Source organism: Prionailurus viverrinus, chromosome A3 (assembly GCF_022837055.1).
Source record: "Prionailurus viverrinus isolate Anna chromosome A3, UM_Priviv_1.0, whole genome shotgun sequence".
In the NCBI taxonomy this organism is placed as follows: Eukaryota; Metazoa; Chordata; class Mammalia; order Carnivora; family Felidae; genus Prionailurus; species Prionailurus viverrinus.
In genome coordinates, this window is record NC_062563.1 from 88,341,100 (window position 1) to 88,368,682 (window position 27,583).

At 46.3% G+C, this 27,583-nt stretch overlaps 2 protein-coding genes across 6 annotated transcripts in view; one reads left to right on the plus strand and one right to left on the minus strand.

Moving 5' to 3' along the window:
* The first annotated feature begins 4,982 nt into the window (after positions 1–4,982).
* On the plus strand, positions 4,983–15,851 carry NAGK (N-acetylglucosamine kinase). 3 transcript variants are annotated; one of them, XM_047854382.1, is made up of 10 exons: positions 4,983–5,147; positions 6,895–6,979; positions 7,133–7,231; positions 7,806–7,947; positions 8,752–8,862; positions 9,563–9,675; positions 11,131–11,218; positions 12,195–12,292; positions 12,786–12,864; positions 15,474–15,851. In XM_047854382.1, the coding sequence occupies exons 1-10, from the start codon at positions 5,119–5,121 to the stop codon at positions 15,488–15,490; spliced, it is 861 nt and encodes a 286-aa protein (XP_047710338.1). In that variant the 5' UTR covers positions 4,983–5,118; the 3' UTR covers positions 15,491–15,851. The 3 variants fall into 3 exon arrangements, with proteins under 3 accessions (XP_047710338.1, XP_047710335.1, XP_047710337.1); XM_047854379.1 differs by lacking the exon at positions 15,474–15,851 and adding an exon at positions 13,709–14,044; XM_047854381.1 differs by lacking the exons at positions 8,752–8,862; positions 15,474–15,851 and adding an exon at positions 13,709–14,044.
* A 5,938-nt stretch (positions 15,852–21,789) lies between these two features.
* The window catches only part of PAIP2B (poly(A) binding protein interacting protein 2B), a 30,093-nt gene continuing 24,299 nt past the window's right edge, over positions 21,790–27,583 (minus strand). For 2 of the 3 annotated variants that reach the window (XM_047854386.1, XM_047854385.1), the window contains exons 2-4: positions 24,971–25,119; positions 22,838–23,014; positions 21,790–21,929 (exon numbers count right to left, since the gene is read on the minus strand). In XM_047854386.1, coding sequence (XP_047710342.1) covers positions 21,873–21,929; positions 22,838–23,014; positions 24,971–25,108 — 372 coding nt within the window. In that variant the 5' untranslated portion in view covers positions 25,109–25,119 and the 3' untranslated portion in view covers positions 21,790–21,872. Of the gene's footprint in view, positions 21,930–22,837; positions 23,015–23,441; positions 23,509–24,970; positions 25,120–27,583 lie in introns of those variants that run through there. The other variant, XM_047854384.1, reaches the window with a different exon arrangement.

Genomic DNA, 27,583 nt, shown 5'->3' on the forward strand with positions numbered 1-27,583 from the left:
TCAGGCTCTGTGCTGCCAGCTCCGAGCCTGGAGCCTGCTTCAGATTCTGTCTTCCTCTCTCTCTGCCCCCCTCCCACTCGCACGCACATACTCTCTCTCTCTCTCTCTCTCTCTCAAAAAATAAACATTAAAAAAAAGAATTGAAATTCTAATTGTAATTTGATATGTACACTAAGTACAGAAAAATGCATAAAGATATTGTCTCAAATACATGTGCTTGTAAACACAGAAGTCACTTAGAAGCCTATACAGGTCCAAATATATAAATAAATATATATACACCTACATATAGGTAGGTACACGTAGGCCAAAACATGCATATAAACCACACACACAGACACCCACACACTCAGGAAGAAGGAATAAACCAACCTGATTTTCTGGGATGGCTGCACTGGCCTAAGACCCCACATCTTCAGGTCGAGGGCAGACTAGAAGATTAGATAGGTTATTTATAGTCAACCATCTACACCTGCTTCTGCACTCTGTCTCTCATACCCCTCCTCACATCTTCTGACTTATTCTCGGCTGTCCTGCAGGTCTGGAAGAGCCTGTCTCTTGCCTCACCAGCCCTGGAGTCCCACCTCCATCCTTAGTAAGGGAGCTCCTTACCTGTCTTCTTTCACTGTGGGAAAGTGAATTCCAGCTTCTGTCTCTGCCCTCATCCCAGATCAACAGAGGGAGAGGTCAGCAGGACCTCTTGGATCCCTCCTCCTGACTTCTGCTCTACCTTATCCCTTATCAATTCCTTGTTCATCTCATTCTTGCCTGGGCCATTGCCCCAGCTTTCTAAATGTCTCCCTGCTCCAGGTTCTTCCCTTCCATTTGTCCTGGTATAAGGAACCTGCCAGATTAATAATCCTAAGCAGTGCTGAGGTCACACTTGTGCTGGCAGCTTCCCAATTCAGGACAAATTAGGGCTGGATCCCTTTGAGGCCCCTTGACCACTTCTCCAACTCTTGCTCCCCCAGGCCAGTTTCCCTTCTGTTTTCTCCAAACACCTTTCTCTCCTCAATCAGTTCTGCAAATTGTCTGTGAAACAGACTTGGGGGCGCCTAGGTGGCTCAGTTGGTTAGGTGTCTGACTTCAGCTCAGGTCATGATCTCAAGGTTTATGGGTTTGAGCCCCACACCGGGCTTTTTGCTGACAGCGCAGAGCCTGCTTTGGATTCTCTGTCTTCCTTTCTCTCTCTCAAAAACATTGAAAACAAAACAAAATTGTTCGTTTTCTTCTTTCGTTCACAGTGGGGCATTTACTACCTCTCGTGACTGCAGTACAGTGCTTTATAGTTTATAAGCACGCTCAAAACTACCCTGCCCTGCACTGAGGTTAGCCCTGTACTCCTCTCACCTGCCCTGTACTGAGGTTAGCCCTGGAAATACAGTGGTTAGTGATGTGGAAATGTGGGGGTTAGGAGCCGATGGCCAAGAAAGAATTCTTGACACATCTTTAGTGCAAAAAGGTGGTTTTATTAAAGCACGGGGACAAGACCCGTGGACACAAAGAGCTGCCCTGGGATTATGAGGAGTGACTGATTATATATGATTTTCTACCCTATGGAGGGGAGGGTGATGACAGGGTCCCAGGACTTTGAATCTATAGGTTTCTGGAAGTTTGGCTATTGATAAGATTGCTTTTTTTTTCTTGTAAATCATTAAGACAGTTGCAAACTGATACAGACTCAAGTCCTGCCTGACTGTGATCTCTGTCAGTTAACCACTAGTTTACTGTGATCTTGATCAGTAAACCACTTGTTTCTCCCTCCAGCAAAGCATTAAGACAATTGGGTGTTCCTGGAGGAATGTTATACTCTGCCTGTCTCAAGTATTTGTCAAGTATTTGCTGCAGGTTATAAGGAAATTTATCTACATTTCTTTTACCTTTGTTATCCACATCAGTGACTAAAAACAGTTGTTGTGCCTTGAAGTCAACATAACCTGTTGAGGACCTTGGGCCCCAAAGTCCTCTGCCCCAAGATCATAAATGGATTTGGGAGAGAAGATATTTTCCTACTGTCCCCTTTGCCTGCCCCAATCCCCACTCCCAATGGAAATATGGCCTCCCTGGACTCACAGGGACAAAAAAGGGAAGACAGAGAACAAGACTGTGGCTTGCAGAAGAGGACTTTACCAACCACATGAGCATCACACGAGGGGCTGTTGGGATGTTGCAAGCCCAGTATAATGGGCCATTAAACTTTTACAAAGCTAAATAGAGGTTAACACTTGTCTCTATTGCAACATCTTTATTTCCTTCCCATAACTACCACACCCATAGTAAGGAACATTTATTTGTGTAAGCCTAAACTAATACTTTGGTTTCAGAGCCTCAGTTTCCTCAGTTGTAATATGTGGTTAGAAGTCTCTGGTATTTTCATGGGGTTGGTAAAATGATCAAACGAGATAAAGGTACATGTAAGAGTTTTATGGAACTATAACGTACAATGCTGTCAAAAGTTCAGAAATAACAGAAGTAAAACCAATGAGTCATTGAAGTAGTAAAAGCTTACTGTGCACACTCCAAAATAAAGAGTTTGCAAACTAGGAGCACTCAAACCAAAACATGGAATGAGGTTCACTGTTGTCACATATTGTTATAAAACAGCTTGTTTAGTGACAAAACAGTGACTGTTTATTCTTTACTGTGATTGGTTATTTATGGTGTCTAAATGGGGTATCTGTCTTGACAGATGGAGCCTCCAAAATGTGGGGCAAAGATCAGGTGGAAGCTGCTGGCTCGGGAGGTGAAAGAATTCACCTTCAGCAAACAAAGGAAACAGGTTATTGAATACACCACAAGGGAGAAGCAGGCAAAACAGCAAAGGAGAAGCTGTGGACAAGGCAGTGGGTGGGGGCTGTTTTTAAAGGGGGAAGATGAGGTACGGCCACGTATGGAATTCTCCCTTTTTTGGTAACTATGCCTGGTTGTAAGTAGCCCATTGGTCAGTTAGGGCCTATGGATATTTTGAGGTGGGTGGCCCGATGCGCCTGTCTGTACTCAGCCAGGGAGCCCTTGTGGGCCTTTTCTACATTCCATTGCTCAAGCCTGTTTGCCTACAAGTGGCCTCTGCTGTTATAACATTAAAATTTTCTTAAATGATAGGGAATTGGTCAGTGGTTACTTCTTATGAACCTCGGGAAACAGTTTAAGTTTTGCTTATGATTTCTAGAGGAAAAAGCAAGAAATGACCCAGGTCAAGTTAGTCTTGCAAAATAAGCTAAATTAAGCCTTGTTTGACTAGACTGGTTTTGTCCTCTCAGGGAGTTTTCAAAGCTGGTCTCTGTTTGTTAGCTTATTTTGCAATCCTGTATTTTACAATTACAGCACATCTCATTTTGGACTAGCCACATTTCAAGTGTTCAGAAGTCCCATATGGCTAGCGTGCTGGACAGCACATGGTAATTAACTATGTAAATAAAAATTAGTTAAAATCTGTGTAGTACTTTAAGGTTTCCAAAATTTTTCTGATATTTATTTAAATTCTGTGTTATTCTGGGAGGTGGATGCTTAGCATTTCCATTTTGTAGATGAGAAGCGGCAGCAATTGTGTGTAATTCACCCAAGGTCATCAGCTAATTTGTGGTGAACTTAATCCTTGCATTGGAATCTTGGAATCTGGGCACTTTCTCTTCTGCTTCCTTTTCTAAACAAGCAGTACAAAGGGAAACTTTGTCACACATACAGGTCCCAAAGCTGACTGCACTAGTATGCAAAAAGGCACAGTCCTTTCAAATCCACCTGTAATCTCCTCTCCTCTAAAAATCCTGCCCAGTTTAATCCCACCAGAATCTATGAGTTCCATTACTCTAAAAACGTGTGTTAGATTAAGCACCTTCCAGCTCAGATGTTCTAGGAACGTAAATGATACAAATGGGCATACAAAAATCCTCTCTCTGATATTCTCTATGACGCAGTGATTTACATTTTAACTACTCTTGAAGGGTCCACTGTGGTGTTTCAGCGTCCCAAATAGGTAAGACATGAGATAAAGACTCCTCTCTTCCAGTCTAAAAAAACACATATATGCCAAAGGTTCACACCAAAACATAACCAGACCCAACTGGCTGTCAGGGAAAGAAGCTACTAATGCAGGGTTTCTCTAGAAGGAGATGCAAGTTACGTCGCGGGGAGGGGGGTCGGGCAGAGCAGGGACCAGGCCAGGACTCCTCCCTAAGGCTGAAGAGATGCCAAAGGCAGCTGACTTCCTTCCTGACCTAACAAGCTGTCCCATCGTGGGCCCCGAGCAGCCTGGAGGAGTCGGCTGAGTGCTGCAGGAGCCCCAGCCCGGCTCCTAACCATGGCTAGTATTCCCCGCCCCCCTCCCCTTCTCGCTCTTTCCCTTTTCCAATTCCGTGTAAAGAGAAGAGTGGGGTGGTAGTTGGAGGGCAACAAAAGTTTTGTAGTCTATGTCCCCGCAAATACCCTCCCTGCACAAAGACTTGAACTGAGCGGGTACTAAGAGCTGACCGCCCCCTTGTCCGGGTTGCAAGGACAGCCTCGAGGGCTCTACTTTCCCAGCCCAATTCTAGTTACTTCCGGTTACGCACATTCGGCACGAGCGCAGCAAAAAGTCTGCGTGGTGCTTGTACGCGCAAGCGTGACTTTTGCCATCTCCAGGCAGGTGCCGGGTTGGCCATCCTAATTTTTAACGCAGTGCCCCTAACTTGTGCGCTCAGCGCCTCGGGGGCCCACATCCACGCAGGGAACTGGTCGCACCTCAGTCTCAGAGTCCGTCACCGACAGCCAACGTGGCTCACAGGCTGTGCGCACGCGCGAGGCGGGGCTGCCAGCAACTTCCGGGCGCTGGGGCGTGGGCAGGGCACTGACGTATCCAGCAGGTGGGAACCGGACACACCTTTCTGGCTACTTCATTTGGGATCTGGTAGCCATCTCCGGAGGCAGGGTCCAGGAGGTGGGGAGGGATCCGGCCGGGGTCCGGTGTTGCCGCAGAGGCCCTCACTGGTTCCGCCCCAGGCTAGCGGCGGCTCGCTGCGCCACGCCCCGCGCAGTCAGCTGGACGGCGCGGACGTTCACGTGACGCGGGGCGGTGCGGGGCGGGCAGGTGGGCGGGAGGAAACCGAACAGCGGGATCGGCGGCTGCGGCGGCGCACTACCGGCATGACCGCTCTCTACGGGGGTGTAGAGGGGTGAGTGCGGCCGGGCGGAGGGAACCCGGGAGGGGCGGCTTGGAAATGGTCGGAGGGCGGAAGGAAGCCCGTGCCCAGGCGGGCAGGCTGGGGACCTCCCACCTTAGGGTCTGGCCACTTTAGGTTTCTGAAGTGCGGGGGCCTTGCGGAGGAGGGGTGTGTGCAAGCGCAGCGATGCCTTTCCGCGCGGGATCGTGTGCCGTGGCCACAGCCGGGGCGCGGGGTCTTTTATGTTTCACGGCGGAACCACACCTCTTTTTCCCACGAATGCCCACTCCACCGGCCCCGGCTAGAGAAGTTCCTTTTCCTCATTCCCGACCCTGGAGAGAGTTTGGCTGAATTGGTGTTAGGTGTGAAGTTGCTGGACTGGGGTGGGGAGTGGGAGTGTGGTGGAAGCCGGGACAAAGACCTTTGCCAGAGGGTAGCCCAAGTGCTAGCCTGTACTAGTGTCTGGAACCCCTCTGTTCTTGTCGGCACTTAGGCTCCTCACGCTAGATCGAGCCCTCTGTCATTCTTGGATTTTTCCTGCTTAAAAGCTCGTTTACTGGATTTTTTGTAATAATGCTTCCTGTATGACTGTGGGCAAGACTTTGGCCCTATCTGGGCTTTTATCACATGTGTGAAGTGAGAAGAGGGATGAATGAGAGGATTGCCAAGTCCCCTGCCAGTGAAAGCATTCTGTGGATGTGGGTGTGTCAAACCCGAGCTTAATAGAGGGTGGCTCTTGTCTCAGCCCAGATACTTACTTTTGAATCTGAAATTGGGATTACCTCTGTGACCTCTGTGGCAGCCACATCCCACTGCTGGCTCGCAACCCAATGTCTTTTTTTTTTTTTTTTAACATGAATTTTTAAGGTTGATCTCCCCCATCCTATCTGTTAAAAAAAAGTACAGGAGCTTGTGTTTATCCATGTTCTATTCATGTGTAAGATAATGACCTATTTTTCTAGTTTGTCAAATTCTTTTGGATACTGAATCTGACACCTCGTGCATTGACTACACCCTTGAAACTTCTTGTCGTCTTTGAGTTTGAACAGTGGGACGTTTGGTGTCCTCTTCTGATATTCCCAAGAGTACTGATCGATAAAGAAACGTACATCACACCACCACAGACCTCTCACCAAACTACCAATGACCATTTCCCCCATTAATAAGCATTTTGCCATTTGGTTGCCTAAGTAGGCATAAACTCTCCCTGCCATCTGGCCAGTGTTTCTCCCAAGGGTTTCTTGAAGAACTGGGAACTGGACCTTGAAAGGCAGCCTTTAGCTATTGTGAAAGAAGCAGAGATGTGTGCCACTTACTGAGTGTTGCTGTGCCAGGCATGAGGGTGGACACGTGATCCAGAGCTTGGCCCCATGGAGCTGGTAGTCTAGTAAGAGGCAGATAGGAAAACATCTAAACATTCTTAACAGAATCTTTGAGAGTTATGGGGGCACTGATACGGCTTAACTGAGGCAGCCGTGGGGGTTGGGGTGGGCCACATGTCAGAGGTCTCAAGGACCAGGTGATCGAGAAGTAGGGTCTTGCAGGATAAGTAGGACATTCCCAAGGGAGGCTGAGCAAGAACGTTTCACTTCGGTAGCACATCAAACACCAAACCACAGAAGTGGGCTTGGGCACGGGACTTGGGTTTGCCGAAGCTGCCTCCATCTCACTGGACTCTGCCTGTGACAAGGACTGCATAAGCTTAGCCGTACCTGCAGGTTTGTCTGAGTAAGACTGAGTGCCGCCTTGTGTTCTGTAGGGGAGGCTCACAGTCCAAGGTCCTTTTACTCTCAGAGGATGGGCAGATCCTGGCAGAAGCGGATGGACTCAGCACAAACCACTGGGTAAAGACCACAGTGAGGGATCAGTGGGTTTGGTTGTGCTTTTATTCTCTGTAGCTCCCATTAAGGTGGTGGTTGGGGCCACTTACAGCAGCCTCTAGGGGCAGCACAGGTCATGTAAGCCTTTGTAACTTCTCTTCCCTTGCTTGGGGCCAGCTGATCGGGAAAGACAAGTGTTTGGAGAGGATCAACGAGATGGTGAACAGGGCCAAGGTGAAAGCAGGGGTGGATCCTCTGGTCCCTCTACGAAGCTTGGTGAGTCTGGGATAGAGCCTGGGAATTAAGTCACAGAAACACAGCGATTTTCACTAGATGAGTCTGATAGTGACAAAGTGAAAGGCTTTGAGGGCTTAGTCTCTGGTGTAGAAACACAGATTCTCACCTGTTCTTGTGGCTCAGCACAGAGCTTGACCTATAAGCATTCATTAAATGTTAGCCGTTATTCTTAGCTCAGATGTTTCTCTCAAGTTGCTGTAGAGCTGACCACTCCCTGGCCATAGCCTCAGTGAGATGTTCTGCAGGCCCAGCTAAACCCCATGTGTTCCAAACCAAGTCTGTCTCCTCTGCTTGCTCTTCCACCTGACTTTTCTGTTCAGGGCACTACTGACCCTCTCATGCTACAAACCTGGCATTGTTGAATCCCCTCTCCGGGTTCATTCCCAGATCAGGTTCCTCTTGCAGCCACAGCCCTCTGATGGGTCATGTTTAGGGTAGAAGGAGGACTTATGCCCTGACGTAGAGAGAAGGGACAGACACCATGAAGGGAGGGGGTTGCGAAAGGAGCTGAGTCTAGGGTGCTGCTCACTAGCTCACCTCCCCTGCGGCCTAGGGCCTGTCCCTGAGCGGAGGGGAGCAGGAGGATGCGGTGAAGATGCTGACGGAGGAGCTGAGGGACCGATTTCCCTACCTGAGTGAAAGCTATTTAATCACCACCGATGCTGCCGGCTCCATCGCCACGGCTACGCAGGATGGTGAGGAGAAGGGAGGGGTGAGATTGAGAACTGGTTTTCTTGGGAAAGCCCCTTCAGGATAGCCAGCAGAACTTGTCTTACAATATCTGGAAGGCAGGCGTCAGCATACCCCGTTCCCTTCTCCCTGTTCTTTTTATTGGCTTAAGTTCCTGTCAGAGCAAGTCCCGGACAGAAGGTGGGAGGGCAGAACAGTATCTTGATGGGAGGCAAGAAGAGTGAAACCTAAGAGTGTACTGCAGAGGAGGGAGCCCCTGGGGCAGTGTGGGGATGGGGATGGCTGGGAAAGCAGTTAAGTGCTAAAAAGAAAATGGGAGGAGCTCTGTGGTAGCAGTGTAAAAGGGCCTTGGTATTATTGCAAGATCAGCATTTTAATCTCTGTTCCTATTTTGCCAGCGTACCATCTTGGAGAAGTTCTAGAACTCTCTGAGTTTCAATTTCCTCCACTCTAAAATGGGGCAGTTGTATTCACAAATGTAGTTTAGGATGTTGAATCAGTATCACTGTGTGAACAGGATCTGGCATAATCCCTGGCTCATAATAGGCACTCAGTAAGGCAGGTAGTCTCTTGGCTGGGAGAGGAGACAGGCTCGTGTTCCTCTTGTCTTCCAGAGAAGGGCTCTGTGTAGACTGGAGCTTCTTTGAGACTCAGGCCCTCCACTTTCAGGCAGGAAACTAGCTGGGCTCGGTTATGTCTACAAGATTGGGTGGTGAACCCAGGACTGGTTTCTGTCCTGTCTTTCCTCAGAAGCTGTGTGCTCCGTGGGGGGCCTTGACTACACTGAGCCTCCCATGCCCTTTCCCCAGGTGGGATCGTGCTCATCTCTGGGACAGGTTCCAACTGCAGGCTTATCAACCCGGATGGCTCAGAGAGTGGCTGTGGCGGCTGGGGCCACATGATGGGGGACGAGGGCTCAGGTGAGCTCATGCTAACTGGGCCTGGCTCTGGCTCAGGGTCCTGGACCCTTCTCTTCCTTCACCTCCCCATCTTCCTCTCCCCCTGCCCTTGGCCCCCGACCCCTTGGGGCTTTCCTCAGACAGCTCCTGAAAAGTTGTTCTGAGTACAGGATAATGACTGAGAGGTGCCACACTAGTGGTTGACCTTAGTCCTCAGCAGTGATCTGTATCCAGATTCAGATTCATACCTCAGCGTAATAGTTGTTGCCTACCTGTGTTCACTTTTGGAGTCCTTTGGGAGAAACTGACACTATGAAAGTTAAGGCCATAGGTGCCAGGACATCCTGTATCAGTCTGCTAGTAGGAGAGAGGTATAGAAGCTCCTCCTGCATGACCTCTTCATAGGTAGCAGGTGTACATTTTCATAGGGGCCTTTGGGGTCAGCTCATGGCAGTGACTACAGTGGTTTGTGTGACAGCTGACCGACTTTATTTTGGGGTAGGAGCTAGTGTGACACAGCTTCCGCTGTCCTGTCTTCCCCCTAGCTTTCCCTTAGTGGATTGGTCAGATACAGTTTAAACTGAGGCCCCAAGGCTGGGAGTTGGGGCACCTAATTTGCTGTAATACCCATGCTAATCATTGATCTGTCTAGGTCTGAGTTTCCCTATCTGTGAACCCAGGGAGATTGCCCCATCTCCTTAGTCCTCTCTGCTTTCCACAGCCTACTGGATTGCACACCAAGCAGTGAAAATAGTGTTTGACTCTATTGACAACCTAGAGGCGGCTCCTCATGACATTGGCTACATCAAACAGGCAATGTTCAACTATTTCCAGGTACTTCCCCCTGCCTCTGGTAAACATGCAGACCTGGGATGGGCAATGGCTGCTGAGCAGGAGGGAATGTAGATGGATGAGCCAAAGGGAAATTGGGGTGAGGTGTGGGTCAGAGCTGGAGGATGGAAAAGTTCCAAGTGAGGACAGGATTCATAATGATGTAGGTGATACATTCCATGAGGTTGTCAGGCATGAGGAATAGGTAGGCTGGGGACCAGTGGTTAGCTAGAATTCATTCTTGGGCAGCTAGACCCTGCTGGGAGATGAAGGCAGATGCCATTTTAGGCTTGAATGAGAAGTGCAGGGTGAGATCAGGAGACTGTGTACTCAGAGACAGCAGGTGAAGGTTGCACAGGTGTGTTGGACAGTGAGCTGTCTCTGGCCTGTACAGGTCAGGGAGGACAGCTTATTAAAGAGTTGGGCAGGGAAAGTTCTTAGGGAGGTATAATCTCCTACCCAGGGCATTAGGGACTGACTTTTCCTCTGTCTGGGCCATGCTTACTTGTAGTGGGTTAGGAAACAGCTGCCTTTAGCTGAACCTGAGGTAAAGGGGGAGACAAGGAAGAGAAATCTATTTGATAGACACCTCTGAGTGGGAGCTGCTTTACAGGGGCTAGGGATCGGCTCAGTGAAGGAAATTAGAGTTGCTGGAAGATAGGACCTGTGTTTTCAAAGTTCATGGATTGATGATTAAAGAGAAACTCTGGCCAGGGCCAAGGTGAGGAATGGGGAAGGACCACGAAGAGAAATTACTTTGGATAGCAGTTGCCGTGGAAAGTGGAGTTAAGCTACCCTGACCCAACAGATTGGTTCTACACCCACCGATATATCTGCCACTCCCTCTTTTGTCCTTTAGTCATTCTTCTAAAGTCATTTCAAAGATTAAGGGAGACCATGTTCATAACATGCTTAATATATTGCTGTAGGTGCCCAAATTGTAGCCCCCTTGTTCCATTTTCATAGTGTATTCTGGGGAAGCACTGGTTCCTCAGGACCTGCGGAGGCAGTTTGTTGAGGTGAAAGAAGGGAGAGGTTTGTGGTCAGAGAAGTTTGGGAGAAACAAATAGATTTCTTGGTTCTGGACTTCACAGGGCCTTTAATTTGCTAATGTGCCCTGTGACTCAGGGTTGCAATATGCGATAGTCCTTAGATTCCTTTCCCCAAAGAAATTTTTTCATGAGCAACTCAAGGAACTACTGAATACACCTTGGAGAGCCCAGATCTATGATATGTGCTGTATGTATCCAAGCTAAGGACAAGGAGCAATGGAATCCATGTGGAGAAAACAACTTTTTTCAAATGAGAAATCTCAAATCTTTATATTCTCTAGAACTTAAGAAACAAACATTATTCCAGCTTTCCAAACAGAGACATCAGGAAGGTCAACTTGGGTGGGCCAACTGGTTATTTTCCTTTGCTTCTGATAACTATCTGTGCCCTTTCTCTGTCTCTCAGGTGCCAGATCGGCTAGGAATCCTCACCCACCTGTATAGGAACTTTGATAAATGCAGGTTTGCTGGGTTTTGCCGGAAAGTTGCAGAAGGTACTAGATAGAAGTGGGGCAGGGTTTTATTTAGTTTCTCAAAGACCTCCCTAATTGGGGGATAGAATGGGGTTCGTATGGAAACTGGAAGCTAATTTCCCTTTGACCAAGTGATTTCAGTTCTCTGCCCCATGCGCCTTGGTACTGGTGGGCCTTGGAATGGAGCCTGAAGGACACGTGGGTTGTATGAAAATTATTTTATATTATCTATGTTTCTCTTCTTGACAGCTGTTATGGCTTGTGCAGGCTATGTGTCTGAGAAATTTACGAAGCAATTCTTTGGTCACATCTATAATTAAAACAAAACAAAACAAAACAACTAATGATACCCAAAAACCTAGGAGGTCATAGAGAGGTTTGGCCTATTGGGTTGGGTGTCAGGAGAAGCTAAACCGTAGGGCTTGCTTGCCTGCACATTGCTTCTCCACTATAAGGTTCATACTCCTTTCATTTGATTCCTAAGGCCTCATGTCATTATAGGGCCCTCTTAGGTCTTGCTGGACTGAGACCCTTTCAGAGCAGAGCTAGGGAGGGGCTGACCAACAGCAGGCTGTTGGATGGGGGCTTAGGGGGGCGGGGAGGCAGGAGCACCAGCCAGCTGCCCAAGTAAGGTCTTGGGTCCCTAGAGGTGAGAGACCTTCAGGGATAGACTCAGTAACTCTGTAACCTGGAGTACAGACCAGGTGGCACTGTGCTCTTCCGGGGCGGTGGGGGGGCTGCCCCTTCTCATGCACGTGGGATGAACCTCCTCCATACAGGACACCCCTCCTAAGGTGGGAGTATGTGGTGTGGGCAGGGGAGTAAGGATGGAGAGACCGCTTTGGAGGCTTGCTTACCTACGTGCCAATGAGGTGGGCATCCATTCCTACTTTGCTAGCTATGGGTACTCCTGTTGCTGCCCTGCAACAGAGGGAATAGCAGAGGACAGGCAGCTTGCTAGGTATTCACCAGCTCCCTTCCCTCCCCTCTCCCCCAGGTGCTCAGCAAGGAGATCCCCTTTCCCGTTTTATCTTCAGGAAGGCTGGGGAGATGCTGGGCAGACACATTGTGGCTGTGTTGCCTGAGGTTGACCTGGTGAGTTGAGGTGGGAAATGAATCCTCATTTATCCCCGCAGGTGGGATGCTGCGGGGCCAGATTTGACTCTTTCTCATTAGGGTTGAGACTGTCCTATCAAACTCTGTAAATGGGGCGCAATTTTAAATGAGCTTAGGGTATGAGAAAAATTCCGTATAAAGTCTGTAACACATGGAAATTCTTTGGTCCAGAGCCTCCCCTCTGTGGCCGGCCTGCAACCTGTATTTGTATATAGTAAATTGGTTTAATGTGGTGCATGTTTTTGTCGATTTCCGTCTCTTCCCTTCCCTCCTCTGTATTGTTGCTTAACCCTTTTTCCTTTCCTTTCCCTCCCTTGGTTTTATGAATCCCCCTGTTTTTCTCCCTTATTTTCCATACACCTTGGCTAGAGGGAGAATAACTGGGATAGGGTAGGCTGGACTTAAGAAACTACCCCACTTCAGCACTGGATAGGTTTGGTCACCCCCAGTAGCCATTTCTGCTCTCCGCCAGGTCTTGTTCCAGAGGGAGATGGGCCTCCCCATCCTGTGTGTGGGCTCTGTGTGGAACAGCTGGGAGCTGCTAAGGGAAGGTGAGTATAGGGTGGGTGGCAGAAGGGGGTGCTTGGGAAAGCTGCCTGCCCAGGGAGGACTTGGGACCTGGGCCCAGAGGCTTGGATAAGCCATAGCCCTTAGCCTTCACTCTGCCATGGAGCCCTTATACAGTGTCCCATCCAGCTTCCTTGAACTCTTAAACGATGTTCTTTTTAAAGGATTTATTAAATATGCACCACTTTTTTTAAACATTTTATTTTATTTTTTGAGAGACAGAGACAGAGTATGGGCAGAGGAGGGGCAGAGAGAGAGGGAGACAGAGAATCCAAAGCAGACTCCAGGCTCTTAAGCTGTCAGCACAGAGCCCATTGCGGGGCTAGAACCCATGAACTCGAGATCATGACCTGAGCCGAAGTTGGACACTCAACCAGCTGAGCCACCCAGGCGCCCCTAATATGCACCACTTTTTAAAAATTAAAGATAAACCTCACTTAAAATGAGAGCTGCTGACCAGCATGTGGTGACATTTGTAGTCAACACAGTCCCAGCCAGAAGGAAACCAACCCAGCATTGGTTGGTTCGGGTAACTGTGGTTTCCATTAGACATTCTGAAGTAGTTCAAGGACCCCATTGCTTCCTTGGAGTTCCTGGCATTGGGTGCTTGGTGGCTGCAGGCTCTAGGACCCCACAGCCATTACTGGGCTTCTGTACCCTGCTGCCCTGTCTGTTAGGAATTTGGCATGTGGGCCCCTCGAAGACCTGTGTGGGAATGCCTCAGGGCCTGGGCCTCTTCTTTCCCTGTCTTTGTCCCACCTTCTCCTGGTCTCAACCACAGGGTGCTGGTCTGCTGTCACCTCCGTCATCTGCCCTCTTTCCCTCCAGGTTTCATTCTGGCACTGACCCGGGGCAGAGAGAAACAGGCCCAGAACTCCTTCTCCAGCTTCACCCTGATGAAGCTGCAACGCTCCTCTGCCCTGGGCGGGGCCAGCCTAGGGGCCAGGCATATTGGGCACCTCCTCCCCATGGACTACACTGCCAATGCCATTGCCTTCTACTCCTACACCTTCTCCTAGGGGGCTGGCCCTGGCTCTACCACTACAAGCCCAGTGGACACTGAGTATTGGAAAGGAGGAGGCTTTTTTCCTTTTCCTTTTTTTTTTCTTTTTTTAAAGAAAAACATATATGAAAGAAAATAAACACACTTTACCCACTCCCCAATTGGATTGTGTTATCAAGCACACTTGCTGTGTACATCCTCAGGGCACCTGCCAGTAGGTATCCTATAAAGCTCAGGAATGGTTTTAGTCTAGGATTTAAAGCCCTGTGCCCAGGTACTTGGCCTGTGGTTTGCGATCTGCTTGCCACGCAGTTGCATAGAACATTCACATGTGCCATCCCTCCCCAGCACCCCCAACATTAGCATATGTACATGCTGTGCGGCTGCCAGTTAAACGGTGACCTCAGTTGTCTCCTGTCAAAATGGGTAATGATGCCTATACAGCCATTTTTAAGGAGCTAAAGGTTTTCTGTGGAGAACATCACAGGGACTAACCTTAGACACACCCTCACCTCCTGAGAGCCCCGGTAGGGTTTAGGGGACAGTACCATTCTGGTCTCAGAGAATTACCTCACTGGATTTGGTGCCTCTAGGTAAACAGCACATTTTGCAGTTTTTCCCCACGAATGAGTTCTTGAGAGGTTATGAGGATGACTTAGATCCAAGAAGGCCAATTAGACACAACTAGGTGGCCTCCATATTCCTGGTAACTCCTAGCCTGGCTCTGGTTATAGAAGACATTTTGCATTTGTTGTGTGACACATAATAATGAACATCAGTGAAGAGCAGATAGGATTCCTGTCCCCTGGATACTGTTAGTTTGGTCAGTAAAGACCAGGCCAAAGCTTCCTGTTTTGCTGCCCATGCTGCTCGGTGAAGACCAAAGATGGAGTCTCTGTCCACAATGGCTGCTTCTGTAGATGTTCAGAGTGTAAGCTGTTAGAAGGCATGGACCATGTATCAGACATTGGTTCTCAAGCTTGTGTGCATCAGTTATTCTAGATTGTGTTATCAACACAAAAGACTTTTGTCTTTCTCTTCTATAAGGTGTCTGATTCAGTAGGTCAAAGAAGAGGTGGAAATGTTCATTTTTGCTGAATACCTTGGGTGATTTGTGCTGCAGAGGTCCAGCACGTGTAAAAAACTTTGAGAAGTTTTTTTACATGATCTCAGGACCAGGATCAATCAGTATTTTGGATTTAGAATCTAAAACTTCATTGGTGGAGAGTGTACAAATAGAACATAAATATAAGAGTTCATATTCTTCAAGAATATGGCCATCCCTCTTCCTTACCATTCATTGTCTAGGCTCTGCTATTCCAGTGGGACACTACAGGTTTTAGAGCCAAGCAAGGAGCACATCTTAATTGATTTTTTAGTCCCCGTGCATAAGGGTTGAATAAATGTTAGTTGAGAAAAATAAAGGCAATATTAAAGTGCACAAGGTCAAATGTATTCCTATCTCCTCATCCAGTGTAATTTTCCAGCAGGAGGGCCCTGTTACCAGAGGTTGTGGTGCAGAAAGTCATAGTGATTTTTGATGAGTTTCTCTACCTTTTATTTAAACTTATAATCTCCTTCCCTAATAAGATACCAGGAGTAACTAATGGGATTCCATGCTATGAAGGCGTTAGAGATGGATATATTCATCTCTCCTGAGCCTCAAACAGCCTTGTGACCAAGCAAAAGCATGGAACAAGAACGGGACTCAAATGAAGCCAGCACTGCTTTACTCTACCTGTGGGATTTCATCAACAGCACAGCCTCATCTATATCATTCATTCAGCAAGCACTGAATGTCTCGCGGCTGTGATGGGTGCTCTGAGGATTAAAAATGAGTACACCCCTATACCTCATACCAACTGAGAAGTTGACAAAAATTTATGGAACTACATGTTTACAGTATCTGCTTTTCTGTAATCTACTTCAGTTAAGTTTAATAAAATGTTTTAGTGAATGAATACAACATTCCCATCTTCAAGGATGTGAATAAATGAATAGACATAACTATAGTATTTCAAAAGGTCTAAACAGGCAAATCAGCTCAGATTCCACTCCGCCGCGCCCCCCCCCCCCCCCCCCCCGCCCCAATCCTGGTTTTAAGAAGGCAGCAAAGAAAACCAGCACTCGAAGCAAAACCCATGGCCCATGAGCCATGGGCGGGTCTGACGATTTTGTCATATGACAAAGCCCCTCAAGAGAATCACTGGGAGATTCAAGCTAGGTGTAACCTGAATAAATATGAGTTCTCAAACATCCCCACAACAGAACGGACAATGTCCAGTTGTTAATCCAGTAGCTCTGGTACCTAGGTCAGTCCTTGGTACCTAGCAGGGTCTCTGACTTTTTCAGGATTTGAAAGGCAGATAGAACTTTTATGTTTTCTAGATCGGAGTCTGTTTTCCCCAGAGGCAGGAAGAGAACAGCTATCCAATTTCCTTAACTTCCTTTCAACTCCAAGGATTTCCTGTTAATCATCTTTGTTCAAAGCTGTACAGAGGGACGCTTGGGTGGCTCCGTCAGTTAAGTGTCCGACTTCAGCTCAGGTCGTGATTTCTTGGTTCATGAGTTCGAGCCTCCCATTGGGCTCTCTGCTGTCAGAAGCCTGCTTTGATCCTGTCTCCCTCTTTCTCTGCCCCTTTCCTGCTTCCGTGCGCACATACTCTAAAATAAACATTAAAAACAAACAAACAAACTGTGCATGTTACTGCCGCGACTGCCACTAAGAATGAAGCACCTTCCCTATGCCAAGCAGTATTTTGAAATTAAATGCAGTCTGATTTTCACAACAGCCCCAGGAGGGAGGTGTCACATCTTTATAACTGAGGTGCAGGCTGAAGGCACTAAGAAAGTGGTGGAGGTGGGATTCACTTGGCATGGTGATTCCAAGTCAGTGCTTTTACTGCTTCCTAACACTAGAATGAAAAATGCAACTAAAACCACGTTCCATCTTGGGACAAAAATCTCTCATACATACACCACACATACACTCCCTGTGTGAGGACATATAATTCAACCTTAGGAAAAACAGTATGCTGCCAGCAGTAAATGCAATTTATTCTCATTTTATTGAGACTTTCCACAGCTGCCATTTGGTTTGTATAGCAAAATTTTTAAAAAGTAACTTTTTTCCCATTTTTTATATTTTTATGAAAATCATTTTCTTCAATTTTAAAGCCCTCCCCCTCCCCCAAAGAAGTATTAGTAACTACCCTGTAATGTTTATTTGGGGAGGGGGAGGGAACAAAAACAGCTTTTAAACACTTGTGAACGGGGATCACAGTCCAAAGTCAAGACATTGCACTAAGCTGCCACGGGGCACCATCAGCACTATGCCATCCACACCACCAGATGGGTGAGCCATGCGTCGACCCTCAGGGATTCTTGTTCCACAGGCTCCCCTCCCTTTCTCGAGACCTCCTCTGCTGGCTGTCTTCTCCAAATCCATCCAACAGAGGCAGCACAATCTTTAATACATGCTCAACTTTGTAATGGAGACAATACTGTATTCAGAAAGTTCAGAGATCCCCTCCATCCAGTTCAAGAAGATCAAATACCAACAGAGTACAGATGGTTTCACTTTTGTGTCCACTCAAAACATACTCATTAAATTATCAGATGTTTCAAAAGTCCTGATGTGTAGACAGCACGAAAATTCCTTATAAAAAAGAAGTTGCAAAATTATAAAAATTTCTGCAGTCGAGGCTCCTCATGTGGAGCTTCTGGTGACGAAGCTGGTTCTGGTAAGCAGTTCCTTTGACATGCACAGCAGCTTCCCTAGGAGTTCTGTGTTCTGAGGGTTCTGTTCAGAACACAGGAGGCTGAAATCCAAGTTTAAAAGATTACCTGCTGACAAACTGTGGTATATCCGTCAATGGAATACTACCGAGCACTATAAAGGAAGAAACTACCAACGCAAGTTATACTTCATGGATGAAACTCAAAAATATGCTAAGTGAGAAAAGCCAGATATAAGAGACCACAGCTTGTAGGATTCCATTGATACGATGCCCAGAAAAGGCAAATTTATAGAGACAGAAATATAAGGGATTATCATGTAAAAGAGCACGAAGGATCTGGGGGTGGGAGGAGGATGAAAATGTTGTAAAGGTGAGTATGGTTATGGTGGTTTCCTACCACTCAGGAAACTTACTAAAATAACTTGAAATGGGTGAATTTTATATGTAAAATATGCCTCAATAAAGTTGTTGTCAAAAAAATCCCTGCTTCCCAAACCACACATCAAGCATTAAACATTTCTGAAGGCTCACAATCAACAGGGCAGGATTATCCCTTAGTGTTGAGTTACAGGGTGAAAATGTTGTACCATTTTCTAGTAAATAGCATAGCGTACAGCAGATCTGGGTCAATCCTCCTGTTCTCTCCACTTATTTCCCAAACGCACGCATTACCCCCAGGGAGTGGCTGGGGATAGATATACAGTCTTCCCCAATAGGTGGACACCCCCAAATCTTGGTCAGATTTGTCAGAAGTCTGCTACACGTCACCTAAACCAACACACATTATTAACCTGTGATGCTGGGACCCTTATCGAAGAACACTTGTCCCCTCCGATCACAGCAGCGTCCGTTCCTGGGTGCCTGATGTGTCTACGTGGGGTCCGTAGCGGCACTAATACAGTCAAACTGTTTCCTTCAGCTCCTCCTTCACACAGCTCTCCTCTCTGACATCTATAATTGCCAGACTATTTTAGTGACCTCCTTACTTCTTGGCCTCTCCAAAATCAAGACAAAACTCACACTAGGACAGTACACAATTTAAAAAATGCTGCTTAGTATTTCACTGAAAACATTTTTTAGGCCATAGTTAGCCTCTTAAAGAGACCCCAGCTGTTTTGACTTTGAAAACCAAAGGTGCTGCAAAGGTCCAGCCTTTTCCTTACAATCCGTTTTGGTTTGACCATACGTGACCCCCAGCGTCAGCTGTTGCGTCAGGAATGCCCAAGGACCCGCAGCTGCAGGTGCTTAGGCCTAGGCTGTGTCCGTCAGGTTTTCCGCTGCAGTTCAAAGACGTGGAGAAACTGAAAAGGCACTTCCTCGATTTGTTTTTTTTCTCTTGAAGAGCAAGAGATAAAATCATTTTCATCTTGGAGTTTTAGAGTCCAATAATCACAAGACTCAGAAATCAGTCACTAATAAACTAACACTGGGACCTGCCAGAATTGGCACATGTTGAAAATACATATTGTATTTCTATGCAAATCCTCAAACTTCAGTTGCCAATAGGAAAAGTTTAAACACAGTAGTGGCTTAAATTCAACCTGAAAATAATCACTTAGAAATAGCAGCCTTGCCCTTAAAGGGTAAAGATGCCCTGGCTGGTACGCAGTCAGAATGTTTGCTACAAAGGGCAAAAGTTGGAGACAGAGGCCCCCAGCCTTTTCCCAGTGAAGGTCCAAAGAGACCCACATGAATTTTTCTGCTAAGGAGCTGGCAAACTCTCTAGCTGAGCCTATGATCTGGGTGACAACTGTGCTCCTGCCTCACAAGATCTGAACAATGGAGAAAAGAGCCAGGCTATGGAAAGAAACTGCAGTGCGAGCCTCCTCGTTAAGAAAGGGGCCAGTCACATTGCTGGCTGCTTCCTGATCCTGGAGTCAGCACACTCTTGTGTCTGGATAGGACTGGAAAGTCCAGCCCTCAGGTTTCACTGCTCATGTGGCAGGGAGCTCTCTTAGTCCTGACCAAATCTGCCTCGTGAAACCCGTGCTAAAGACTGGCATCCAAAATGGAACTCCACAGCAGACAGGACTTGGACCGCACATAGTATCTTAGCCTATCCTGGTCAGGAGAACAAGCCTTCTTCAGAATGAAGAAATGGCTCCACCTGGATCTTTATAGGACTTTCCAGATTGGGAGCCACACGAGAATCCGTTACATCTTTGTGATGGAGACACCCACACTCTAGAAAACGGCTCTTTCTGCAGTCTCAACATACTTCCAACAGCCTTCAGGACTCTGAGCTTGGATAAGGTAATGGAGACTGAAGGAGGAAAAGGGGTCCCAGCACAGACACACCTCTATTCCTGCACTTCCAAGGCCCTTTCCCTATTACAGGCAACAACCCCAGCTGAAAGCTGAAGCTGGAATAAAGAAGTTTCTTTATTCAGAGGCCTCCCTGAAAATGGGTTAAGTGTTCCATTCTCTCAGGGTAGAGGCTTCAGGAATTAACATGCATGTCTGGCAGTACAAGCTCCTTAAGCTACTCTCCTATGTCGTTGACCTAACAAAAAGGGCCATTCTTCAAACAATGCCATCCTATAGACTCAAATGAGGGAAAGATGTGGGTTCATATTTTAAAACTGACATTAGCCTGCAGCTGTTCAAAAAGTCAACAAGGAAGCGCATAAGAAAAGGGAGAGATTCCTAAGCTTTCTAGACGCTGGTCCTTTCCTTCCAACCTCTGTCCCGTATCCACATACTGAATTTAACAGACTTTATTTCGTTACATGGCCTTTTCCTAAAAGGCCTGTCGCACAACACAGTAGCAGTCACACAGAAGCCACTGTCCCCCTCGGGCCTCTGCAAATCCTTGTCCTGGGAGAACGGCCAGGACTAAGACATGTTCTCTTTTAGACCTAACTCTGCCATCTACATCTTTATCACACAAAGGCAGCTTCTGGTGCCCATTTTAATTCCTTATGAGTATCAGCCAAAACCCCTGTGACTTATAGTCGGGAAAGACAAAAGGAACATACCCGAAGAGCCCAACCTAGAAAACTTGCAAAGCTGGGGGTCGGGGAACAGCAAAACTTTATAATTGCTGAAACTGTACCAGTGGGTCACATGGTCACATGGGTCAACCAAGACTCATTCTCCCAGGCTTTTTTTGAGTTCTTTTGTATAATTCTGCAAGGTGGGGAGAAGCATCCAAATTGTGAATGGAGCTTCTTGCTGATGTCCAGAAAAATATGTCTACTTGGGCAAAATTATTGGGAATAATTTACTAATAAGGGAAGATATCAGGAGGACCAAGTCTTCACAGGGCTGGCAAAAAATTGTCAAAATACTCTTAAGACACAACTAACAGGATTCAAGGTTGACTTCTCCAGGCGGAAGCTGATGGCCCGCACAGCATGCCTCTGCTTCACCTTTGGTAACAGTATCTTTCCTTAAAAACAGAGTAGGGTTTGGGCGGAAAGGAGATAGGGGACTAGATGCCATGAGAGTCGTAGTGACAAACCCATCCTAGAGCTCTTTTACCTTGTAAATAGTGAATAATGAGTTCGGTGATGGCTCTAAGCAGAGGCTTAAGAACAGGTCAGCAGTGATTGAGTGACCCAAGCGACCCAAGGGACAGTCACTGTCGCAGCCCTCCCCTGCTGGTTTACAACCTCCATTAGCCATCACAAGAGTTACCATAACCCAGTACTTTAAATCTGTGTTTTCTTGAATGGGGTTCCAGGCAAGGAGACATGGGCTTGGCAGGCCACGGTAATCCGGTTCATTGCAGGAAAGCCCTGGGAGTCAAGGGAGCTGGGCCGAGAACTCTGATTTGCAACACCTGCTTCTTCTACTCGTCCCTCTTCTCATCCAGCTTAACGGACTCGATAAGTAGTTCTCCAGGTGTTCACTGCCCTTGGTAAGTGTACAGCAGGGTGAGAAGGGCATTCTTAAACACCCAGATTTTCTTGGTCAGCTTATTTTGTTTAAACACACACAGCAGAACATTCCTGATAAAGGGGAAAAAAGATTGCAATTTCCTTAACTCAGAAAGCTAGTCATAATAATAATAATAGGAAACTGCCCCAAACCAAAGTCTGTAGAACAAAAGAGAAAGACTCGGAGGCTTGTAGAGTAAGACTGAGCACATTAGTTACTCCACTCACAGTGTCAAGTTAAACCACCATCCCCCTTCCCCACTGTGCACCCCTCGCCCACCCCACCCCCCTCTTCAGCTCTGCCTCTTTGTGCAGCACTGTCCCCAGATGTGGGGACATACAAGTTCTCCTCAAAGCTTTCTGTCAGTTCAGTACTTCACTCCCGGAATAAATTCCTTGGCATCCGGGTTCAGGTTACTTTTGCTCTGAAAGAAGAACCAAGAGATAATAAATCCCACTTTCAAGGTTATTTTCTGCATGCTTCCATTATTACCAGGCTGTTATTGTTGGGCTGCTCTCAATGGCTCCTGACATATAAAGCCTTGACCAACCTCATTTTCTCCTTCCTGCTTTACACTCCTGTTCCCTTCATGACGCTTTCATTAGAGGCTTGGAAGTCTGACTCCAAAAATAATTTCTCAATTCACTGAGTACCTTAACTCAATGAAAATCAGAGTATTCCGCCCAACCAGTTTGGTTACCACAATCGCTTTATTTTCCCCTCACTGTTTTCTCTTTGGTGATCCACTCTCTTGTGAAAGTCCAAAACCTGGGACCTGGGCAAACCTTGGGGCACAGTCATTTGGAACATGAGTTCTGGGAGAACTAAGCCACTCACAGAATTCTGACTTTAAGTAAACATGAAAGGCAGGAAATTGGTTTATCCAGTCTTCTAATTTTAAGTGGGAAATGGCCTCTTAGGAGTCATGTTCCTTCCGAAACAAACAGGCAATTTTTATAACCGCATCGTTCGAAACTATAAATACAGATTTGAGGAACAGTAAAAGGAAAGAACAACAAGAGCAAATGCTAATTTGAAACCAAACCTCCTCTGTGTTCCAATTCTTACCCTTAATCCCAATTTTACTTTGAAAAGCCCACTGGGGAATATAAAAGCTGGCGCTGCTGCGACAATCGTGTTTTCACGGCACTTTATGCGGCACAACGCATCTTCGTCGCACCCTCTTATGCGTGTCCGTGGGATGAGTGAAGAAACGGGGGCTCAGAGGCTCCACAGATGGGCCCAAGGGTATAGGGCCCCAAGGGAAGTCTGTGACTCCAAATCCCATATTCTTTTCACTATGTCTCGTGTGCATCTGCATATGGCTCTTACCAAAATGTCTTCGGAATCATGGCCATCGCTGACTGACAGTCCATTTAACTGCTGCTGCAACTGTCCCATAGCCGGAGGCAGGTCTCGTGAGGGGATAAACCAGTCTTGGTCTTCTTCATCCAGCATCTCCTGGAAACAGCGGTCTAAGAAGTCTTGCTCCTGCAGCTCCTCCTCCACCTAGCAAGCAAAGGTGATGAGCTCAGACTTACCGTCCTAGTGGGACTTGCCCCTTCCAGTTTTCTGCCTCTTTCTTTCAGAGGTCCTTATTCTGCTATTAAGAATGATCTTGTATGAGGTCTACTAAGAATTAAGATGCTTCGAATGACTGGCCAGAGAAAATATAATTTTTGGTTTTTTTCAACCACATTCCATCAACAATAAGACTAAGGAAACAGTTATTCAGAATAGCAGAAAGTCAAGGTCTTCGTACCTCTTCTAACATCTCAAATATGTGACAAAAATACTTTTCATTCAGAGGGTGCTTACAGAAAATCATTTTAAAGTGTGAGACTCTTTTCTCAACCTTGTTAAGAAGCAATTCTTCTTAAATTCCCCATTTTATAAGTATGAAAAAGGTACAGGAATTACAGAACTAGACCACTACCTGGATAGTGGAGATTAAATCAAAACCAACTCCCAGCTTCTGGCCCACTTTTCTGGTAATGAGGCCCCTAAAGGAGAAAAATACTTTCAGAACCTTAGAAAGATATAAAGAACACTTTTTGGCAAACCAATAGAAAATGATGTCATCGATGTAGGTAGCCTTCCAAAGCAAGGAAAAATATGAATATTTAAACAACTCTGTATTTCTTAAAGATTGCCTTAATCTAAAGCAATATACATCTAGGATATTTTACACCTTCTTTGCAGGCATTGTTAACTCATAGTAAAGAGTATGGTTCACTCTGCAGATTAAGTGTGATTTTAACAGGTCCTGGGCTTCACATTTGGCTATCCCTTTCCCGTGGGCTACCCTACGTGGTGACAGATTCACAGTTCACTAGCACCACCACCAGAGGGAAAGTCAAGCAAAAACAATCACCCAGACTAGCTCATACAGTTATTCATGAATTCAAAAGTCACCAGTAGCACAAGATGTAAAAATAGTGGCATTACAATTAGCCACACTTTGATCTCAAGTAAATTAGATAGTCTGAAGTACTTAAAGTAACAACAAGCACAACATATTTCCAAGCCATAAGATTTAACACGACTGCTCAAGATCTGCCCTGCCTCTACACAGGAGCATCACAGTGTGCTCCTCCCTATTAAATCTACCCTTACTCACTGGCGCAGCCACAAAAACAGTTACCTGGGCACAGGGATGTGACGGGCAGCATGGTCTATGTGCTGTTCACACAAATCATGACACAGTGAGCTGACTGGGGTGAAAACTGTTGGTTGCCCAGATAAACTTGTTTCCTTCTTTCCAGAGCACCAGGCTTTTCAGTTAAAATCACGTCCCGTCTCCCATGCTGGCGGTGGCCACATTACTATTCATCATGTAACAGCCCCCAGAAGGGGTGTGAACACTTAGGCATCACTTGGTTAAAAGGAGATCTCTTCCTCGGCCTTTAGCTCTCCCCATTTCCCAGTGGCTAGACTTTCAGTTATCCTTCAGTTACTCAGCTGATAAATGCCCTGCTATGGCAGAGAAACACCACGGAAGAACCATGTGGTCACAGAATCACTGTCTACCTGGAATGCCTACCTTGGGCTATCAACATCACAGAGATACAAGACAACAGGTTACTGCTGAACCTTTGTTCAAACAGTCTAGCCTTTTCCTACCTAGCACACTTCTCCATCTCAGACACACATTCTGCCAGTCCCTGAATTCCCATGGGGGCAGGGGGGCATGCCAGGCTGGCCTGTCTGCACACAGCTGTTGTTTCCCAGAAGTCTATACCAGATCGCCATGGCATGAGAGCCTCTTGTAATCAAAGTGAGAGAAAAGAATCAGGATCTTCCTCCAAAGTACTGTTACTCTGGTGTCTTACCAGCTAAAGAGGCTCCTTGGTCAGCCCACACCAGGCGTCCATGCATTTTTAAATTATTCTAAAGCCGACAAATCCATTTCTTTCGTTACAGATGGATGGCAAGATATTAAAGCCGTTCCACTTCTTTCTTTACCTGTCTGTTGAAATCTTCTTCATTCTCCATCCACATGTACTCTGCAAATGGGTTTTCCTTCTCATCGTGCCCATTTAATCCTTGGTCCTCTTTGGATTTTACATTAGGTGATGTATTGGCTACACTGGATCCATTCATTATGATAGAATCTAAACAGGAGCAAAAAGAAGGACAAAATGATACAAGGATCAAGGAAATGAAAATCTACCACATCCAGATTCTTCCAGAAGCTTCTGAAGTTCTAAGTCAAAGTTACTAACTATAGATGAACAGAAACCATTAGCCTGTAACTGTTATAAAATTAACCATATTCTGCAATTATCAACTATGCAGATGTAGAATTCTTAAAGAGTTAAAAGAGGTGCAACTGGGTGGCTCAGTCAGTTAAGCGTCCAACTCTTGATTTTGGCTCAGGTCATGATCTCACAGTCATGAGATTGAGCCCCACGTCAGGTTCTGCGCTGAGTGTGGAGCCTGCTTGGGATTCTCTTTCTCCCCCTCTGCCCCCTCTTCTCTCTCTCTCTCCCTCTCTCTCTCTCTTTCTCTCTCAAAATAAATAAATGAACATTTTAAAAAAAGAGTTCAAAGAAAAAATGTCTAGGCTTAGTTAGCCTTTCTAGGCAAGTGAGGGAGGGGGAATCTTTCCAAGCCAACTTTTTTGCAGGTTCTAGAACCTAATTAAGGTCACACAGTTTCGTTAATGTTTAAGTAGGTAGAGAAAATGCATTTTTTTGATTATTTTATTTTAAGCAGACCACATGCCCAACATGGGGCTTGAACTCATGATCAAGAGTTGCATGCTCTATCAACTGAACCACCCAGTGCCTCAAAAAAATGCATTCTTTTTTTTTTTTTAATTTTTTTTTTCAACGTTTATTTATTTTTGGGACAGAGAGAGACAGAGCATGAACGGGGGAGGGGCAGAGGGAGAGGGAGACACAGAATCGGAAACAGGCTCCAGGCTCCGAGCCATCAGCCCAGAGCCTGACGCGGGGCTCGAACTCCCGGACCGCGAGATCGGGACCGCGAGATCGTGACCTGGCTGAAGTCTGACGCTTAACCGACTGCGCCACCCAGGCGCCCCAAAAAAATGCATTCTTTTTTTTTTTTTTTAATTTTTTTTTTTTAATGTTTATTTATTTTTGAGACAGAGAGAGACAGAGCATGAATGGGGGAGGGTCAGAGAGAGAGGGAGACACAGAATCGGAAACAGGCTCCAGGCTCTGAGCTGTCAGCCCAGAGCCCGACGCAGGGCTTGAACTCATGGACCGCAAGATCATGACCTGAGCCGAAGTCAGACGTTTAACCGACTGAGCCACCCAGGCGCCCCAAAAAAATGCATTCTTAATGAACATTGTAAGCAACTGCCCCTTATTCTGATTCTCAAGCTGTTTTTCTATAAATCATATTTCTTTAAAAAAAAATTTTTTTTAACGTTTATTCATTTTTGAGACAGAGAGAGACAGAGCATGAATGGGGGAAGGTCAGAGAGGGAGACACAGAATTTGAAACAGGCTCCAGGCTCTGAGCTGTCAGCACAGAGCCCGACGCAGGGCTCGAACTCACGGACCGCAAGATCATGACCTGAGCCAAAGTCGGACGCCCAACCGACTGAGCCACCCAGGCGCCCCTATACGTCATATTTCAAAAGGTAACACATATTCGCTGTCTTGATAAACAAAAAAGAGATAATTAAGGTTACCAGTTGTCCAACTATCCAGAGTTAAAGAATATTAACGATGTAGTGCATATAACCTCTCTGATGTCCCCTAAGTGTATGCAGGCACATATACCCACACACTTTCCCCAAGCATCCATTCTTAGAGTAACAGCATGATGCTCTATCATTTGCATTTTCTCATTTTTATGTTAATATCACCATACTGTCTTTTGGGATATTTACAATGTTTCCAAGTTATAAAGGTTAGATGAACATCTTGTGTTCATCTTTTTCAATGACTTCCTTAAGATAACTCCTAGAAACTGCTATATTGGAAACTATGTGGTTTTTAAAAAATGTTTATTTTTGAGAGAGAGAGACAGAGCGTGAGCAGGGGAGGGACAGAGAGACAGGGAGACACAGAATCTGAAGCAGGCTCCAGGCTCTGAGCTGTCAGCACAGAGCCCAATGTGGGGCTCAAACCCCTGAACTGCGAGATCATGACCTAAACTGAAGTTGGATGCTTAACAGACTGAGCCCCCCAGGCACCAATGGAAGCTACGTTTTTTCTAAGGCCCTCAATTCATTGCCACACTGCCATAAGAATTTAAATTCCCACCAGTAGTAAGTACCTATTCCTCTGCATTCGTGTGTATCGTTATTATTTTTTAAATGTTTATTTACTTATTTTGTGAGACAGAGCATGGGTGGGGGGCAGGAGAGAGGTGACAGAGAATCCTAAGCAGGCTTTGAGCTGTTAGCGTGGAGCCTGATGTGAGACTCAATCTCATGAAACATGAGATCATAACCCTAGCTGAAATCAAGAGTTGGAAGCTTAGCCTACTGAGCCACCCCAATGCCCCAGGTATTATTATTTTTCAAACCGCTGTCAGTCTCATAAGAGAAAACTTGCCATTTATTGTTTATGTTTACATTTCTTTGATTTTTGCTGA

What these genes read in the sequence shown, in the direction of transcription:
- NAGK (XM_047854379.1), top strand. Translation starts at nt 5,119, where the DNA reads ATGACCGCTCTCTACGGGGGTGTAGAGGG. An exon ending in GACTCAGCACAAACCACTGG is followed by an intron (nt 6,980 to 7,132) that starts GTAAAGACCACA and finishes GCTTGGGGCCAG; the next exon opens with CTGATCGGGAAAGACAAGTG. An exon ending in CAATGTTCAACTATTTCCAG is followed by an intron (nt 9,676 to 11,130) that starts GTACTTCCCCCT and finishes TCTGTCTCTCAG; the next exon opens with GTGCCAGATCGGCTAGGAAT.